At 45.3% G+C, this 17,238-nt stretch overlaps 1 protein-coding gene across 1 annotated transcript; it reads left to right on the top strand.

Annotated features, from left to right (window-relative positions):
- Positions 1 to 7,761: 7,761 nt before the first annotated feature.
- GFRA3 (GDNF family receptor alpha 3) lies at positions 7,762 to 16,264 on the top strand (the record flags this gene model as incomplete). The annotated part of the gene is made up of 8 exons (XM_082005976.1): positions 7,762 to 8,110; positions 11,502 to 11,777; positions 12,480 to 12,572; positions 12,956 to 13,301; positions 13,380 to 13,489; positions 14,585 to 14,719; positions 15,688 to 15,818; positions 16,130 to 16,264. The coding sequence occupies exons 1-8, from the start codon at positions 8,068 to 8,070 to the stop codon at positions 16,262 to 16,264; spliced, it is 1,269 nt and encodes a 422-aa protein (XP_081862102.1). The 5' UTR covers positions 7,762 to 8,067.
- Positions 16,265 to 17,238: the final 974 nt, after the last annotated feature.

The following is a 17,238-nucleotide window of genomic DNA, read 5'->3' as shown; positions in this document are numbered from 1 at the left end:
TGGGGATCTAGCTAGAACATCTCCCATTTTATAACAAATTATCTAGATCATTGGGGTAAAAGAGGTGCATGAGCATACCTGCAATGGTGCCTCAGCTACTGGCACAGCTTCCCTTCAGCATGGGTTAGTTAAAATTAAAACAAACAAACAAAAACACAACAGTGTCTATATACTGCTACTAGAAAAAAATTGAACAGCTTTACCCACTTGGCTTGCATGCAGAATCTCAGAGGCAAGCCTTACCTTCTCACCTATTAGCCAAACAGCCTTAGTGTTCTGGAGCACACTGCGTATGGCATATGGAGTCTCCCTTTACATTTATGCTGACTGACCTTCACCTCTGTATAAAAACCTCAGTTAAAACCTCTCTGAGCACAGTGAGGTATTTTCCTGGACTGTCAATAGTATCTTGCTGATAGCTCTTAAGACAAGTACCTTTTTGGACACTTAAAAAGAACAGGAGGGACTGGAGGAAGGAGAGGATTTTTCTGAGGACAGTCAAAGAAATTGGAAATTTAGAAACCTTATTGCTGGGGCAGAACCAGTAGAGAAAGCCTTGTCCATCTGGACACAGCAGCTCTATGCTGTGGTCCAAAGTCCTGCCATGTGGGAGCGGCTCGTACCTGGGTCTTTCCTGGTAGTCTCTAAAGCACCTAATACTGCTGATAAGATGCAAAGTAAACAGCCCCTGCACTGCTGCCCTGCCATGTGCCCATCTCTTTCGCTTGTAAAAGAGGAGAAAATGTACAGGAGTGATTAAAATAAAAAGCTGCTGGAGGAAGCTGGAGCCTGCTGCCTTCAGTTCTGTCTTCCACAGCACTGAAAGGCAGTGAAGGTGGCAGCAGGGTGGGACCACTGATCTTTGCTGGTTAATGTGCCTTGGACTCCCCTGTCTCATGGCTAGGTCTGTCTTGCCACTGCCAGATCCACCACCATGCATGCTAATTTAGCTTCACTTGAGACAAGGAGAAAGCAAGTAGCTGCTCTGACAATATGCATCATGGTTATACCAGGATCAGAACAATGGGCTCATCTCATGGTGCATCAATTAAACATCTTTGAATCAAAATCTAGTGTAATGCATTATTAAAGCTACTTACTTTTTCTGTGTTTTTGTCTCTGAAAGAAATTTAGACTTAAAGTAGGCTGTTCTAAGGAGCTCCTCCTTTCTCCTCTTGAAGAAATATTTTGGCTTTGCTTTTAAAAATATTTTTTCTTCTGAGCTGCTCATAACTTGGATTGCTTCAGAATCTGTCATCCAAGCATATGCACACTAGCCATTGCCTTGAGTAGTTGGTGGGAAGGGACTTACAGAGTCTCTAATTCAAAACCTGTGTGCTAGGCAGTACTACCACCAACACAAGAGCAAGTCAGCCATGTCTTTTTCTACAGGTTTAGATACAGAGTCCAACACATCTCTGGATAACTTGTTCTAGCACTGCACCAACTTCTTGATGAAAAAGTTTTTCATAGTATCCAGCCTGAACAACCCAAGCTAGAAATTGTGGCCATCACCACTCCCTATATCACCTGCCATTGCCAACCTGAGTTTGGGTTTGTTGCCTTTGCAACTCACCTTCAGGTAACTGTAGGCTGATAATAGATTGAAAACTCTGAAACTCCTCTTTGCCAAGCAAGCAAGCTCAGCTCTGTCAGCCTCTTTGTAGGTCACATGGTACCATCTTGGTAGCCCTCCACTGCACTTCTTCTAGTTCCTCCACATCCCTCATGAACTTCAGGGGTAGGGAACTGCACACAGTAGTCCTGGTGTAGCCACACCAGTGCTAAGTAGACAGGAATACCTTCCTTCAGCCTCTGGCCATGTTCTTTCTAATATAGTATGGCGCATGGGTTGTCTTATTCAGGATCAGAGCTTACTGGTATTCACGGCAACTTCCAGGTCCTTTCAGTGGGACCGGTCCTCAGCCAGTCAGCCCCCACCCAGAACAGATGCATGAAGTAACGGTGCCCTGTTACAGAACTCCACTCTCCTTCCTAAACCTCACAAGCTTGTTGTTGACTGGGTGCTTGTTGACCCAGTCCTCTCATTTCTCCAAGTCCCTCTGGATTGAAGCTCTGTTGTTCAGCGTGTCAATTGCTCACCCTAAATTATTATCATCGTACATTTGCTAGTTCCTTTTTCCTGTAGGATGACTTACAGACAGTTATTCTCACCAAAGATATAGTCTATCCATTAAGCTATATAACTTTGTACCTACCCAGACAGACACCTAAATGTCTCTCATCTTCCTGCTGGGAGTCACACTAAGGCTAAAATACAAGAGCAGATTTGAATGCTTTGTTCATAAGAACAAAAGAATAAAACTACCTGAGCCAGAAGTGGCCAAATACCACAGCTATTGAAGCAGAAAATTATGGGTAACTACTTTTGATGTCAAACCCCTGAACCTTCTTTGGCAATGAGCAGCCAGAGCTGTTTAGGGCACTAGCACTCGTGCTAGGAAATGAAAGAGGTTTTTATTTGGTTTTCTATTAATATAGACATTAACTTATGCTGGGCTGTTTGCATTAGGTTAATATTTCTGTAGTGTACAGGTGTTTATACGAGCTGTGAGTGTCTGCTGTCTGTCTTGAGCCCTGTAAAGAGCAGAGTGTGGTGCTGTAAATACTAACCCAGGCGGAGAAATGTTTGCACAGCCCTCCTCTGTGCTGCCTCCTGCAGTAGTACTTTGATAGTACTCCTTACAAATGACCCAGGCCCAGCTGTCCGAGCCTCAGCATCTTCTGCATTGCACAGTAACATGCTCTGATTTTGACTCAAGAAGGGTTGTAGTGATCAAATCCTGAAAAATGCAGCAGAAGCACCAGTGTGCTATAATCATCATAAGATTAGTACTACACAAAATAAGGTACAACTAAGTAATTCAGCATATACTGCAAACAAAATACTTGCTTGGTCAAACCCACTCTTCACTGGTTGTGGCAGTCACCGATACAGAGAAGCAATGCCTAACACATCACTGGAACTGCTACTTGCCTTAATACAGTGATATACAGTCATATCAGAGGGAAACTAAATATATATGCTCTCAGTTTGTTCAAAAAGACTCCCCAGTAATGGAAAGGACTCTCCATTGCTGTTGATTTGAACAGAAGAGAAAACTGAAACTACTCTCCTGCAGGTAGCGGTAGGGATCTTCCTGCCACCAAAGAGAGGAACAACTAATGAGGAAACAGCACCAGCATGGTGAATAGAATCCTTATTCCACAGAGAATCCTGTGCGCACTTCATATGCAAGCTATGACAAGACGTAACGTAGATGTGGCCTGCCACATGCCCGAACCTGCTGAATGAGTTCTTAATGTGTTAGCAGAAAAACTTTCATGCACTATATAAAGTCCTTCAGAGCTTGAAAGCAATATGAAGAAGATGAACTGCGATGGTTCCAACAAATTTCAAGAACACAAGGTTTGGTGCTAATATGTTCCATTAGAGGCAGTTGGATTGTAATCTGTGCTGCAAGGACCAGAGGATCCAGACTCACGAATGATAAAATAAAAATGAAAAGCAAAGTAAGAGAGTATTCTGGGGCGGGGAGGTGGGACAATGAGGAGAGGAAATGTACAAAGCTATACTGGTCATGTTGCCTGTAGTGTACTGGGATGGAGAGAGAGTTAACTTATGACTGCTGTAAAAGCAGTTGCTCTCTTTGGCTGATGATTCTCAGTGTAACAGTCAAAACCACACAACCTCCGTAAAGATGAAATATGGATGAAACAGGCAATGGAAACCTGATGCTTGATCACCTTGCATACAGCTGTAATCTTCAATCTCAATGCACATCAGACAGGGCAGCATTTATCTCTGAGAATAAAAGCAGAGGAAATGGTTCACTCCAGAGTCAGAGCGCAAGTTCTGTCTTCATGGGATTCTGTAGAAAGGAACTGCAGCTCTGTAATAACATTGGCTCTGGTTCTGTAAAGTAACTGATTGCCTACTTGACCATGACAGACTACTTTACTGAATGTTCCCCTCAGCTCTTTGGAAATGACAGCCTCATATATGCACCCTCCAACCATTTGCTGAGGAGCAAACTCTCTTTAGATGCTAGGAAAAGAATGTGAGTATATGAATGTGACTGCATAGCTCTCGACTCAGAGAATTTGAATGCTAATTGGCTTCCTTGATGAGTTTGGGCAACACTGTGCCTCAAGATCCCATGTGTAAATGGTAACGGTTCTCACGAGCCTGTGTTTAAGCAAGTGTGTTTAAGTACTTGAGCGATGATACACTACCCAGGTACTGCTTAGCCTTATGAATAGAATGGTGCTTACTGCAGAAGGTGTTCACAAGACGCTATGCACAAATCTGCCAGGACAAGAAGGAAAGCAGCAAGGTGTCCAGTTTTTGTATGTGTTTAATCCCCATGCAACCTTGATGCACAAGGTTAACACTTCAGTTTTGGGTAAAACAAAATACTGGCAAAGATCTGACAAGAATTTACTTACTATGAGCCTTAGTCACAAATCTATTTCATCACAGGACCTGCTGACATCATTAGCCCTGTATCAGCCAGGACCTATGTGAACCTGCAAAGAGCAACAAAGATAAACCATGGAACTGGTGCTAAAAGCTGAGGAAATCAGATCAGAGTTGATCACTGTTTCTGCAGCTGTTTGAGAAGGTCAAAGGCTTGAACCTTGCACAGAATTAGAGAAACTGATTCCTCAGATATTATACATTACACTGGTAGATGACCCCCATAGGTCAGAGTTGGCCTATACAATTTCAAATGGAAATAGTGATGAAAGCTCTGGTCATGAGAGACTGGTAATTATCCAACTGTGATGAGGTTACAGTGCCGCTCTGCATGTGTATACCAAATAACCTTGTATGTCATGGGTCCCAGGCAAAAATACATGTAAGTATGCAAAAATTGAGAAAGGGACCATTCTACTGCAGTCATAGGCTGTGCTGACTAGTGAGGTGTAGTGAATTGGCCAATGGTTCACCAGGTATTGTTAGGGCTCCTCTACTTGGGCATTTGACAAGGCAACCTGAAAACACTGCTATAACATTCAGCTTTGACATGGAAGGAAGGATTTTCCCTTTCCTTTTTTATCTGCTGCAGAGCATAATTCAAAGCTGAGTTAATGAATCATTTCAGTGGGCTTTGGGTGAAGATTTATAATCACAGAATCAGAAAAACAGTCTGGAAAAGGAACTTGAAAGATCCTTTAAACTATTGTCTTGTACCAAGCTGGACTGACCTGTCTAGAGCTGTTCTTAAAGATCCCCAGTACATATAATCTCTTCTTTTTCCTCCCTCCCAACAAAAGTTGTTATCCTGTTGTAGAAGAAATTGTATTAGTCTTTGACAAATCCATCTAGGAGACAAATAGCAAGTCTGTTATTTTCCACACACTAACAGATTGTTATGTGTTCCAGAATTTTCCTAGAGCTTGAAGTTAAGATTAATTGCTTACATTATTTCCTTTCTCAAGGCACACACACTGTTTCATCTTCTCTAGGCTTTTCTCCTGTGAGATGTTGGCTATCAACTCACTGAGTTTACTGAAATCTGTCTTTGCTTAGGAGAATCGTAAAAGCAGCAAAATAGAAACAACAGACAAGGATCAGAGACTGACAAGCACTACCATCCAAATTGCCCTTTACATATTCTCAAGAAGGTATACCTGTCAGCTACGATCAGGTCTAGCAGAGCTTCCCCTCCTGTGGTTGTCATCATGTTCTGTACCAAGAAAGTCAGTAACACATTCCACAAACTTCTTGTACCACTGGTACCCCTGTAATGAAGGATGCCTGGGCAGCTATAATCTCTCACTGCTGTGTACTGGATGATTCTGCTTGGTTTTACTGCCAAGCATCCTGGAACTTAAATGGTAGTGCCCAGTTTTCTTTCCTTTTAACAAACACTCAAATTGCTTAGAAAAGATCCTCCTACAGTCTCAAAGCAAGTATACAAATCCATGACATAGGGGGCAAGATCTCCTCTTCTTCTCCTGCCTGTTATTCCTCACAAGTTGCACACTCCTTTATTAACGTTCCAGCCATAGTAATCATCCAAACAGGTCTCTACTGTGCCACAGTTATAATTTGGATTATGATCAAAAACTTTCAGACCCACTTGTTTATTCTTATAATTTCTCGGAAAAAGCATAGAGAATTTCACAGGACCAACCCACTTCTTGTTTTTTCACATGTTGTCATTATAAGTAAACCTCTTTGCTCCTAGTTTTTCTTCAGTCTAAGTGCTGTTTCCTCTTCCTGAAGGATAACTGCAAACAATTCACTACAACATTAAAAAGGTTCCATCCTATCCACCATTTTCCTTAAGTTCCCCCAACTATTTGACTTTGATTAGACTTTAAGCCATTGGGAGAATGATTTTTCTCTCCTCCTTAAGAAGCCTCCAGTGTTGGTGGACAGCTTGTTCACATTCAGAAGAATTCTCTCACAGCAGCTCCCTGAAGTAAGCAGGGCTGATTTTTTTCAAAACCCAAGAAGAGAAGGGCACCACTGAATCGGATTGTGAATACTTAATGTGTTTGCACAATTACTACCCTTTCTGTTGGGTTTTTCAGGCAGATGGGGTAGGTCTCCTTACTTGTGCAAACAATCAGCGTACAAAAGCTTTGCCTCATTTTCATATACTAATGTTTGACATGCACATGTTGGACACTTACTTTTTTACATTGGTTAATTTGACCTTAGGATGCAAACTAAAACGAAGGATCTGTTCAAAAAGAAGCACAGCTGTCTAAACGCTGTGTAGACTCTCAGAAATGCCATCCTCGCATATATATATGCAGACAAATAGCTCGCTCAAGACAGAGTCAGCAACAGGTAAGCTACTAAAATAAGACCCTTCACAACAAAGCCAAAAGGAAGGAGCCTAAAGCTCAGGCATCCCTCCCTGCAGATCAAAGAAGCACCAAGGGAATTTACTCAAAAGCCAGTCAGCATCTGTCCCCTCCAAGAACACTCCCTCTGTTTAAGACTTACGTTCGTTTATCAAAGTACACTCCTGTGGGTGCTCCTTACTGAGCAGTCAGAGCTTTGCCCTCAGTCCTAGGACATGCTATGAATCAATAAACAACAAAAGTCTTCCACAACCCCTTTCAACAGCACCCCTTTTGAAACACCTTTGCAAATCGTAGAACTGTAGAATAGTTTGGGTTGGAAGGGACCTTTCAAGGCCATCTAGTCTAACTCCCTGCAATGAGCAGGGACATCTTCAACTAGAGCAGGTTGCTCAGAGCCCCGTCCAACCTGACCTGGAATGTTTCCAGGGATGGGGCATCTACCACCTCTTTGGGCAACCTGTGCCAGGGTTTCACCACCCTCATTGTGAGAATTTTCTTCCTTCTATCTAGTCTAAATCTGCCCTCTTTTAGTTTAAAACCATTACCCCTTGCCCTGTTGCTACAGGCCCTGCTAAAAATTCTGTCCCCATCTTTCTTATAAGCCCCCTTTAAGACCTGAATGGCTGCAATAAGGTCTCGCCTGAGCCTTCTCTTCTCCAGGCTGAACAGCCCAAACTCTCTCAGCCTGTCCTCATAGGAGAGGTGTTCCATCCCTCTGATCATTTTTGTGGCCTTCCTCTGGACCTTCTCCAACAGGTCCATGACTTTCCTGTGCTGAGGGCTCCAGAGCTGGATGCAGTACTCTTACTGGGGGCTCACCAGAGCAGAGCAGAGGGGAAAATCTTGCCTGGGAAGCGCGTCCCCGCACTGCCTGCAACGCGGGGCCCAGCAGCTCCCCTGGACGCTCTGAAGACAGCCTCAGCGGGCTGCCCCGCAGCTCTGCCTGCTCCGCGGCCCTAGCCCCATCCCGCCACCAGCCCCGCAGTCGCACGTCCTCTCCGCCCGGCCGAGAACGGGCCCCGGGGGCGGGCGGGGCCGCGGGGCGGCGCTCGCCGCCCGCACCTCGACGGGGAGGGCCGCTCGGTGCGGTGCCGTGCAGGGCAGACCGTGCGGAGCCGAGGCGGGGCGGCGGCCGCTCACACGCCGGCGGGCTGCGCGCAGCATGTGAGCCGCGGCCCCAACGCTCGGAGCGACCGACAGCCGGCGCCGGGCTCCAGCATGGGGCTCGCCCTGCTCCTGGGGCTGCTCCTCTCCCGAGCCGGTAACAGCGACCGGAGCGCGGGGCGGCGGACGGGGCGGGCGCCGGGCTCGGGGCGGGCTGGGGAGTGCGGCGGGGCAGGGCGGCGCGTCCCCCGTCCCTCTCCCGGCGGGCGGGATCCGCGCCGCCGCCCCGCGGGGCCACCCGTGTCCTGTGCCCACCACGGGGCGGCGGCGGGGTCGCGCGCCGGCGCCCCTCGCTGGTCGCGTTCGGGCGGCCGGCACTGCCCCAGTGCTGGGCCGGCCCGCGCTCGGGGCTCTCGGCCGCTGCCCGTCTTTCCCTTCCTCGGCTGCTCCGGGCGCGGGCGGCGGGGAAGAACCCGCGAAAGGCGTGCTGCTGCTTTGACCTGAAACGAGACGCGCAAAGGTGGCTGTGACCAGCCTGGAGAGACGCTTTGGGGAGGGGAAGCGACTGCCCTCGAGGCAAGGCTTGAGGAGGTGCCGGAGGACGCCTTCCTCCTCACTCGCAGCGGAGCGGGACAGATGCCAGGAGCTGATCCCTCAACGCGGCAGAGACGGCATAAAGCGAGCGTCTGCTCTGGCCGTACCTCTCTCACAGCGACTTTGCTGAGAGCTTGTTTTGATACCTACCTTCCACGCGTTCCCCCTCCGACATGCAGCAGGCTAACAATTTTCTGAGATGAGGCTCAGTTTGCAAAGACCAATCCAGGGAGCTCCTGCAGAGATGCAGCTGTTCTACTCTGCCTTCTACTACTGCCAGGTCACAAGAGCCGAGGGTAGGAATTATTCCTCTTTCCAGTTAATTTCTTGTGCAGTTTTCGTGGCTGATGCGACCAGAAATATAGAAATTACAAAACTGTGCTGAAGCATTCCTAGACCCTGGCTATGGGATGTCAGTGCTTTACATTCAGAACACGCTGCTGCTGCTGAATATCACGACTGCTATAAAAATGGGCTATTGCACTAAGACCTCAGTAGCACTTGCAGCCCCAGGATTGCAATAGACTTCCCACAATTTTCCACATCCATATACTAATGCTTCTTTGATAACTGTGCTTAATAAAGGAAAGGTTGCCCTTCTGCAATCATCCTGTCAATAGCACGGTGCATCAGGGGCATCAAAATAATACATAAATATATGACAGGACATGGAGTGAAAAGGGAGAATAAAGGGGCATTGTATTACCTATCCCTTTTTTTCTAAGGTATAAGTAATCGTAGTCTGTTAATTGATTACTATCTTTTAACTTCTTTTTTTAATACTACAGAAGGGACACTTATACACATCTTCAACATATTCTGCAACCTAGACCATAGGTCTAGGAAAGAATTAGCTTTCTCATTCTTTCACATTATTATCTGAAATACTAAGATAAGGTTTTAAAAAATGAAACAACATGCCACATATTGGTGCTTAAGACAATGCATAGCTATTATGTCTGTAGAGGAGGACTGTTTTAAACTTGAGGTTTACAGCAGCTTCACCTGAAGGAGCTGGTACAGGCCTGGTAGAAACAGTTCATCCACTCTTTCTATCCTGGCAATTACCATATCACTTTAAAGTTTTTAAAATGTCAAGCTCAGGTGCTTGCTGAGCAGAATTCTTAAGGCTAGGAAAGTACATCCTGTCCTTCTATGAACTTCCTACAATGGCTGCTGCAAGGCACTGTTGGAGATGGGATGCTGGGGGAGACAGTACTTTGGCCTGGCCTGATGGGGTAGATCAGTTTGCTCAGTTTAGGGTTCCAAAGTCTGCTGGAGAGAATGGACTAAGCTGCTATTAGGAATTCATATATATTATATAATGCTTAACCAAAACCCACTGTGCTGGGTACAATGCATTTCTGACGAGAGATTTGTTTTTCAGGGAGTGTACAAAAGTCATACAGCCGCTACATAACACCCAGATGAACAAAGGACAGTAAGTGGCTAGAAAAGCAAAGAAATTTGTACAAATGAGACAGAGACACACAGATAGTATTACTGGGCTGTTGGAAAAGTAGAAAGTCTTGAGAAGCAGATGAGTGTACAATTATGCAGCCTAATGCTTATTGCAATTAAACTCATGAAGCCAGCGAGAGAACAAATTACATGGTGAAAACGGTATGCCAGGTAATATGAGCTGTACCAAGATTTTTTTCTAATCTGTAGTGAAGGCAGACTGAAATAGTACTACTGCACCTGCTGAACAAGAGAATGATAAGTAAGATCATGTACCCAAAGAAGATTAAAGGCAGATGTAAGGCTCAGCACAGTCATTTCCTAAACCCAGCCAAGCAATATTGTCCTGAAGGGAAGAAACATACTAGCCTATATATAGATTTTATTAGCAATCAGTCTTGTTCCAGGTCTTCATTGTACTTGTACTGTAAACACGGATTCATATACTACAGAAGTTAAGAAAGATTATGGACTGAATTCACCTGTGATAACATAATGCTAGGTATCACCCCAGTATTACCCATAGGAGACAACAGTCTATATAAAAAAAAAAATCCAAAAAGCTGAAAAAAAGTCTAGTTTTAAAGATTATATCGTTAAATTGAGACTATTTAATACTTCCACATAAGGTGGGGGGGGGTGTATGTATATAATCAATGCCTGTGTTTTGCAAATATACACACACAGAGATATAGTCAGAGTTCATAATCAACTAACAGATGAAAGCTGGTTGGCCAAGCCTGCATGCCAGCATTTTTGGCAGGGATTTCAGGGAGTGGGTTCTATATATTCAAACTGATTGCCTATCAGCACTTACACATGAAACTACTTTTAGTTTCTAAACTAAACTACTACACCCTGCAAATAGCTTTCTCAGTACATCTCTTAATGACCAGTATATACTTCAGCAATGGCAGCAGCACTGACTCAGAGCATACAGTATGGTTTTACTACATGCTTATTGCACTGCAGTTTTCATTACCCAGATAGAAGAGCTTCTTCAAAACAGGCCTCAGCAATGCCAAGGTTTCCACGGGGATTTACTACTCCATAAAATACAGAACCATCCCTGATCCTGGCCAAGTTGAAAGTGTTAAAGGTGATTAAATAAGGGTTTATTAAACAAAATTATATTTGAAACATTTCTTTAATGTTTTGTTCCCTCTTTCATACATTAATACTCATCCTTTTGTTTCTAAATGGAGACAGCTCTTGTTCCTTACTAGTCCACATCATAGAATCGTGGAATACCAGGTTGGTATTCTGGCAAGGATCATCTGGTCCAACCTTTCTTGGCAAAAGCATGGTCTAGGCAAGATGGTCCAGCACCATGTCCAGCCGAAAAGCACTCTGTCCAGCCAAAAGACCCCAACCAGTTCTGCCTCTTGAGAGGAGTCCTTACTGAATATAGGATGCCTACAGAACAATGACAAGGTGCTTGTGTGGCATTCATCATGACTGTAATCCTAACAATCTTTTCCCTACTTGACCAGGAAACCTCCTGGCTCTGCCAAGGAGTGACTGCATAGCAGCAGAACAGCTGTGCCTCTCGGACTCTACCTGCAATGTCACCTACAGGATCCTGGAAAACTGTGCCCTTGCTAAGACTCGCTTCCTTCCACTGGATCATGATAGCAGGGTCCGGTGTCTGAATGCAGAGCTAGACCTTGGAAACAGCTCTTTGCTGCACTGCAAGTGTCACCGGCGCATGAAGAGACAGGAGCACTGCTTACGCATTTTCTGGACCGTTCACTCCAGCATGACAGATGGTGAGATGAAATAATATGTATTTACAAGGTACTAGTAAGACTTGCCCCTGCCCCCATCTGCAAACAACTGTGAAAGTCCCAACACTGCAGGTATCACTTTGGAACCACATCTAGTGAAAAGGAGTCATTACTGTTCTGTTTGATAAGCAAAGAAAACTGATCTGGTCTGAGGCTGGCCCTTCAAACACACCAGTGACCGTAAGAGACAAAATCTACTACAAAGCTACTCTGAGGCAGTTAGATTTAGTGCTGTAAGGGGAGACTGCTGTGAAAATCACCTCAAAATGGTCACATCTGTCCATCACTGAAAACAGATGTGTGATTAGGACACACACTGTAACAGCATCCATGAGCATGCTGTTTCTTTCCAGCTTTAGTGGGACGCTTCTACTTGGCCTCCCACTGAAGACTGCCTGTGCTGCACATCTCACTAGTACTGAGGATGGAAAAGAAACAAATGACAACATAGACCAAATTCCAGCCAGAGGAAATCCGATGAGAAAATGTAATGCTGTTTTTACACAGTAATACCTTTGCACCTCCAGTAGAACCATTCTTGGCATTTGGCTTTGAGCAAGACAGAGTATCTCTGAACTCCAGCCTGAAGAAACAGCCAGGGACAAATAAGAAAAAAATAAATTAAAAAAAAGCTGGTCACAAAGCATTTCTCCCACTGCATAAAATATCTTGTATCTTGCCTAGGTTATTTCAATTTGGAGACCTCTCCCTATGAGAATCCAGCAAATGAAGAACACTGGAAGACAGATTATAATAAACTGGCAGCTCTGGTATCAGGTAAGGATTGTAACGGTTACATGGTATAATGCTGCCCTTTCTTACCTTTTCAGGTGCTGAAATGCCTGCTCTGAATACTTGCCTAAATTTGTCTCCACTACCAAGTGTAAATATAGCCACAGATCCAGGCCCATGAAGCAGGGAATCACCCACAATGATGCATTCTCTGAAACAAACACATGAAACAAACATGAACCAAAAAAAAAAAAAATTTGTAACTAGTATAGCTGCAATGTCATGCTGCAGGCACATTAGCAGGACTGATTTGCTTGGTTCTTTTTGATGTTCCCAATCTGGCCATCAAGTAAAGGCTACTCCTATTTCCGCACAGAATCTCTTCTGGAGACTTGCTTCATTGTTTCCTGTTTCTTTTGGCTTTATAGGCTCACAGTTAGCAGGAGATGCAACGAATCCATGCCTGAAAGCAACTCATGTCTGTAATCTGAGCAAGAAGTGTGTTCGTCTGCGCACAGACTATGCTTCTACCTGCACCAAGGGAGCAGGAAGCGAGGATGTGTGTGACCGTCGCAAATGCCACAGAGGGCTAAGGAATTTCTTTGAGAAAGTCCCTGAGGATTTCACCAAAAGGATCCTATTCTGTCCATGTCAAGATGAACTTTGTGGAGAACGACGCCGGAAAACTATTGTTCCTGATTGTTCCTTCCAGTATAACATCAAACCCAATTGTCTCTGGCTTCTGGACTCCTGCTTAGAAGACCATATCTGCAAGTATGTCTGGCAGCAGCGGACATTAGCCAAGAGAAAAGAACAGCATAGACACTGATAGTCTCATTTTCCTTCCTACAGATCCCGACTGGCTGACTTCCAACAAAATTGTCAACCTGCAGACATGTCTCCAGATGGTTGTTCTCAGCACAGCCATGCTGCATGCCTGCAGGCTTACATGGGGATGATTGGTAAGTGATAGCCACAGGAACATACAGGGTAGATGCTTTCAGGCCACAAACTTGCAGGCACACTCCGATGCTACGAGGGACCATCTTGCTCTCCTGCAGGAGATACTGCTCAGTACACCAGTGAATATGCCTTAGCCTAATTGATGCTAGTGCTCCCTTTTGCTTCTGAGGTAAATGCAGCCCAAAGAGAACTCGTCCATGGCATTTATCACTCTACTTTGTCCCATCCTCTGCTGTTAAATCAGCAGCACTTGTCTGAGATTTTTGAACACCTGTTTGCATCATCAGCTGGTGCAAAGTGCTCTAAATGCCTGGCCAGCAGGGCTCTCTGGGCCTGTATGAACTAAGTCATTCCTGCTGCAGGAGTTCACCCCAATCACAGCAGTGATTAAACATGACATTCCCTCACTGCCTGACTTTCAGACTCCTGATGGTTTATTAAGTGTTGTACACACTGTCTTCTCAGAGCCAGCCAGAACATGGCACTACCAACTGTTAGAAGGACGGTCACCTTGGTTTTAGGCATTCACTGGCAACCTGCTAATACTCCCAGAGTGGCTCGAAAGAGGAGCCGTAAAGAGCAGGAATATCTCAGAAGCTGTAAATCTAGACTATGCCTACTGGTTTTCCAGATGTCTTTGCTGTTTTTATGCTAAATGAACTCTGGCTGAATGGCACGCTACAGAGGTGCAGCATTTGTTTGGCACAAGGCATCTGGCCACAGAGTGTTGCCAGCTACCTAAGAGGGTCTTTTGCTGCCATATGCCAGTACCGCAGTTGAGTCCCTGCAGAGGCTTCACATCCTTCAATCTAACGCTTGCACCAGCTTCAGTTATCAGTATACCCCGCCATCAGATTGCATGAGTCAGAGGTAGCAATCTCCACACTTTCTCACAGCCCAGCAGACTTCACGTAGATTCACCAGGTCTCGGTCACCTCACAGGGGCTCCGGACCTCTCCTGGGTAACACGCATAACACAATGGAAGGCTTCTGCCTCCAGGACAGCATTCCCTTTAGTATATCAGGACTCATTCATGCTGCTTCTTTCTTTGGTGAAGTAAATCCTGATTCCAGTTTCTGTGGGTTTGGGACAGGCACGCCCATGACACCTAACTATGTCAGTAACTCCAGTGTGGAGGTCTCCCTGTGGTGTACATGTGAGAGCAGCGGCAACCAGAAGGAGAAGTGTGACCAGATACTTGGCATGTTTGAGAGCAACAAATGCCTCGGTAAGCATCAATCATATCACAGAATCAGAGAAACAGCTCAGCACAGGGACATTCAAATCCGGTTGATTTCAAGATCCTACATTGCATTGCTCTTGTGTATAGTTCTGTCTTCTTCTGCAGTGTCTCCATGATGTCCTATTCAACCTATGGGACCTGCCTGGATCTGCTTTCAGAAGTGTTTCTGCATCTTTTGGCAACACTTCCATTCACCTCAAGCACCATGAAGCTATTTCCAAATAGCATTCAAACGAAGAGATTGCAAAAATATCACAAGGGGAAGTCAGACGTGCTGTATCAATAGGTTCCCGAGTAACCACATCAGTGCACCAGGAATACGGGGTTTGGGTTCCCCTCCTCCCCTATGCTCGCCTTTGGCCCTCACTTACTTGGTCAAGATAAATAGCTCCTGACACACCCTGTTATTAGATTCAGCAGCATAGCAGTTACAAAAATCCTGTTACATGCAACTATGTAATTCTAAGTCTGTATTTCTTTCATCTCCCTAGCATTTTAGCAACAGACCTTAATAAGATTTAAATATTTTATGTTTGTAAAAGCTTCCAAAGGATACCAAAGAAACCGACATCATTAGATAAATTTTTAATATTTAAACCAACCTCCTGCTGTATAGAAAAGCCTGACACCCAGCACTATAGATACACCTACAACCTAAGCATCCCATCTGAGATACTACTTACCCGCCCCATACAAAACAGACAGCTGGGAAAGTCCCAGAGGGATCCAGATGTCCTCAAGCACAGTGCAAATTGGCTTTGCAGTCTGCTTAACCTTGCAAGTAAACCCACAAACAGGCCATTCACTGGACAGAGAATATGTATTTTCTAAATCAAAGCCACACAGCCCGTGAGTGCATTTCCTAAAATAGCTTCCCTACACTTCCATTCACTAGACTCCAAGGTGTGCACAAGAAAAGCACAATAAGCCTCTTGCTTTACTTCTGTTTGCAGAAAATACCATTTGGTCTCAAATGCACCTGAAGAAGACAGCTCTGGAAAGACAGGAAGACTTACTTTATTCATCTTCCCTAAGCTTCCAAGGAGATGGTGCCAGCACAGCTCTTGCTTCAGAAACGTCCCAGGTACGCATTGCTTTGTTGCCTTCACAAAGCAGCAAGTCAAGTGGCCTAGAGACTAGTAGCTGAAAAACCTTGGATCTGTAAATGCGTGATTTTTGGACATCAAAGCAAGGGATGCCACATGCATGCAGAACCCTGGACCACTTTACCTCAAACTATTCCTTCCACAAACAAGCAGAAATAGGAGGCCATGCTGCCTGGCCGCAGGAGTTTCCTAGAGTCTCACATTAGTGCTCAGAACTGGAGGCTCTGCAGCCAGACATTTGAACATAAATATGTCCAACTGGAATTCATTCCTCCTTTTCATTTCCTAGGTGGATGAAGAGAAGACACAGCGAGTCATCTCCAAACACAGCAGTATGCCCATGGCCTCCTCTGTATATTCTGGAGCTGCTATTTCTTGGCCGTCTCTGGCTCTGTTCCTGGCCCTGTTGCTGAGCCCATGTTAACTTGGCAGAAATGACATCTTTCCTTCCCATATTATTAATCTTATTCCATATCCAGGCACCTCCCACTACTGATTTACCTTTGGGAAACAGAAGGTTTCTGCAAAAGAGGAATGGAATAGCCTTAACCCAGAATAGTGGTCACCGAAAACCTCCCCCCAACTTGCACCCCACTTTCCCCCAATCAGTTTGCACTGAGTTCTGCAGATATGGCGCTCACCATTGCTTATGCCACGTTACCATTCTGAGTAACAGTCAGACTAATATTCCAGCACAATATTTTAAAACAAAGGTCTGAGTTCCGTCAGAACCTGTGCAGGATTTGATTTCTGATTGCAGGGAGGGACCTGACACAGTGTGTCCTACCACTCCACCTTCTGGAGGTCTTCCTCAGGCATACAATCATAGAATGGTTTGGCTTGGAAGGAGCCTTTAAAGATCATCTAGTCCAACCCAACTGCCATGAGCAGGGACATATTCCACTAGATCAGGCTGCTCAAAGCCTCATCCAACCTGGCCTTGAACACTTGCAGGGAGGAGGCATCCAGAACTTCTCTGGGCAACCTGTGTTATGAGTGTCTCACCACTCTCATCATAAAAAAGTTCTTCCTTATGTCCAATCTAAACCTACCCTCTTTCAGTTTAAAACCATTGCCCCTTGTCCTGTCGCTACAGGCCCTGGTAAAAAGTCTCTCTCTGTCTTTCTTATGATCCCCCTTTATAAGTTGAAAGGCCCAGTAAGGTCTCCACAGAGTTCTCCAGGCTGAACAACCCCAGCTCTCTCAGCCTTTCTTCATAGGAGAGGTGTTCCAGCCCTCTCATCATTTTTGTGTCCCTCCTCTGGACCCGCTCCAATAGGTCCATGTCCGTCTTGTACTGGGCACCCCAGGGCTGGACGCAGGACTGCAGGTGGGGTGGGGTAGAGGAGGAGAATCACCTCTCTTGACCTGCTGGCCACGCTTCTTTTGATGATGCCC

Source organism: Phaethon aethereus (genome assembly GCF_964289735.1).
Source record: "Phaethon aethereus genome assembly, chromosome: 14".
NCBI classification, from domain to species: domain Eukaryota; kingdom Metazoa; phylum Chordata; class Aves; order Phaethontiformes; family Phaethontidae; genus Phaethon; species Phaethon aethereus.
The sequence above is the reverse complement of the archived record's forward strand: the minus strand, read 5'-3'. Positions and strand labels throughout refer to the sequence as shown.